This window comes from Plasmodium fragile (assembly GCF_000956335.1).
Source record: "Plasmodium fragile strain nilgiri unplaced genomic scaffold supercont1.128, whole genome shotgun sequence".
NCBI lineage: Eukaryota > Apicomplexa > Aconoidasida > Haemosporida > Plasmodiidae > Plasmodium > Plasmodium fragile.
In genome coordinates this window covers 3,551-5,504 of record NW_012192708.1, presented here as the reverse complement: position 1 = coordinate 5,504, position 1,954 = coordinate 3,551, and the positions used below count along the sequence as shown (strand labels likewise).

Here is a 1,954-nt window from a genome sequence, read left to right as displayed (position 1 = left end):
AGTAGCAATCAAATGTTCGATAAAACGAGCAAAAGTTAAGCACATAAAGGTAGAACGCAGCATGGACCCAAACCAAAAATGTGCATAGGAATTGCAAATAGAGGGCACAGGGAAGAAACAGAAAAGAAAACAAAAGAAAAAAACAACAGAAAGAAAGGAAAAAACAGGAAAAAGTACACTACACACAACGCGTCATGAATACGTCTTTCTACACCGGTCTACACTAAACGCCTTCAGACGTTGTCTCTGTGTGCGTACACCTAAAAACCGCAGTAACAACATCAATTTCTTGTTCCGTCGTTCCCACCGGTTTCACCGCTGCTGGTGCTGGCTTGACCGACTTGGCAGGTGCTGGTTTGGCGGCAGTCTTTTTAATGACTTTTTTCTTCACGTTCTGGACCTTCTCCTTTACCTTCTTCTGTATTTCACATGTCTCCTTGGACGCTTCTTCCTTCTGCATGTCCTCTAACACCTGCTTCACGCGCCCAAAGATAAAAGTATCCGCCCAGTGTTTTATTTTGCGCATGAACTCAGAGTCCGGTGTTATCACACCTTCGTTTTCATTACAGTCTTCTGCACTGTTCTGGTCTCTGTCCTGCTCTGGCCGCGCACACTTCTGCCCTGTGACGCGTGCACTTCCTACCTGGCCTCCTGCCAAACCTTTCTTCCATTCGTGCAGCTTAGTCTGTATGCTTGGTGCAATACCACGTAATCCGAATATAACCGGCCCATAATCCTGGTCCTCACACGCGCCTGGCTCATATTGCTGTTGTCCTGGTTTATCCGCTTGCCTCAGTGCTTCCGCAACCTTCTGTATTACTTCCCTTTGGTCTTCATTATTCCCATACACCTGGAGTAACACCTCAGTGGCCAGTGTACACCGTAAATATTCCGTAAACTGGTCTGCGGTACCGGCGTGCACCGTCCTGTTCTGACACGTCTTGTGCTTGATGTTATAAGTATATCCCTTTATGTATAGCATAAGGCTTGCAATTTCATGGCACCTGCGTTTGCATGTGGACATATTTGGCTGCGCTCCGGTATATATACTTCCACAAATACCGGCGTTCGCGCCGCTACCTTGGGTGATCGTCCGTGTTACGTCCTTGAAGATAATGTTAACCTCGCGCATTAATTGTTTCTGCGAGTGCAATAATGCATATATGTTTGTACATTTTTTCTGTTCCCTTTTCTCTTAAATCCATCTACATGTAACCACAGCTCTTTTCAGATGCATGCAGTCTCCGTGAACTGTATGTGTGCTGAGCATGCCTCCCGTACTTTACGACATGTATATAAATAGTCTACGCACACATACAGGTTCCAATTGCCCATGTATATATATTGCTGTCCAAAGTGCACTATTCCCCTTCCTACGAAATGTTGTGTACAATTGAACTTACCAAATATCCTTTTCCGTCGTTTATACCCCTTCTCTGTAGATAATACTGCCATGCACGTAGAAAGTTCCTTATGTCTGCATCATAGTCGTTACCCATAGTGAACACACTTTATTCGCGTATTAAAAAAGTACGACTACTACTACTACTACTACCACAGCACCGCTCAATAACAACAACAATAAAAAACAAAATATACACACACACCGTCTCCGTCAACGCCTCTCCGTCAACCAAGTCTCCGTCCACACCTCTCCGTCAACGCCTCCCCCGTCAACGCCTCTCTGCGTGCACGCTTCTCTGTCAACGCCTCTCGGTCACACCGTCTCCGTCACACCGTTCTACGTCACCCCGTCTCAGTCAACGCTTCTCTGTCACGCTTCGGTGCGCAGTTCTGGAAGTCGTCATAAACAGACAAAATACTTGCTTTCTTCCGCATGCCTCCATCCGCCGGCCGCTTTCCTGCCTTCGTTGTAAAAGAAGAAGGGAAAAAAAACGTACTACTACCGCTACCTACGCACACAACGCGTCATGAATATACACCCCCCGCCTTC

General features: G+C 46.4%; 1 protein-coding gene across 1 annotated transcript; it reads right to left on the bottom strand.

Annotated features, from left to right (window-relative positions):
- Positions 1–223: 223 nt before the first annotated feature.
- On the bottom strand, positions 224–1,499 carry AK88_05411 (uncharacterized protein; the record flags this gene model as incomplete). The annotated part of the gene is made up of 2 exons (XM_012483013.1): positions 224–1,141; positions 1,404–1,499. 2 exons carry the CDS (start codon positions 1,497–1,499, stop codon positions 224–226), a joined length of 1,014 nt encoding a protein of 337 aa, XP_012338436.1.
- Between the last annotated feature and the right edge of the window lie 455 nt (positions 1,500–1,954).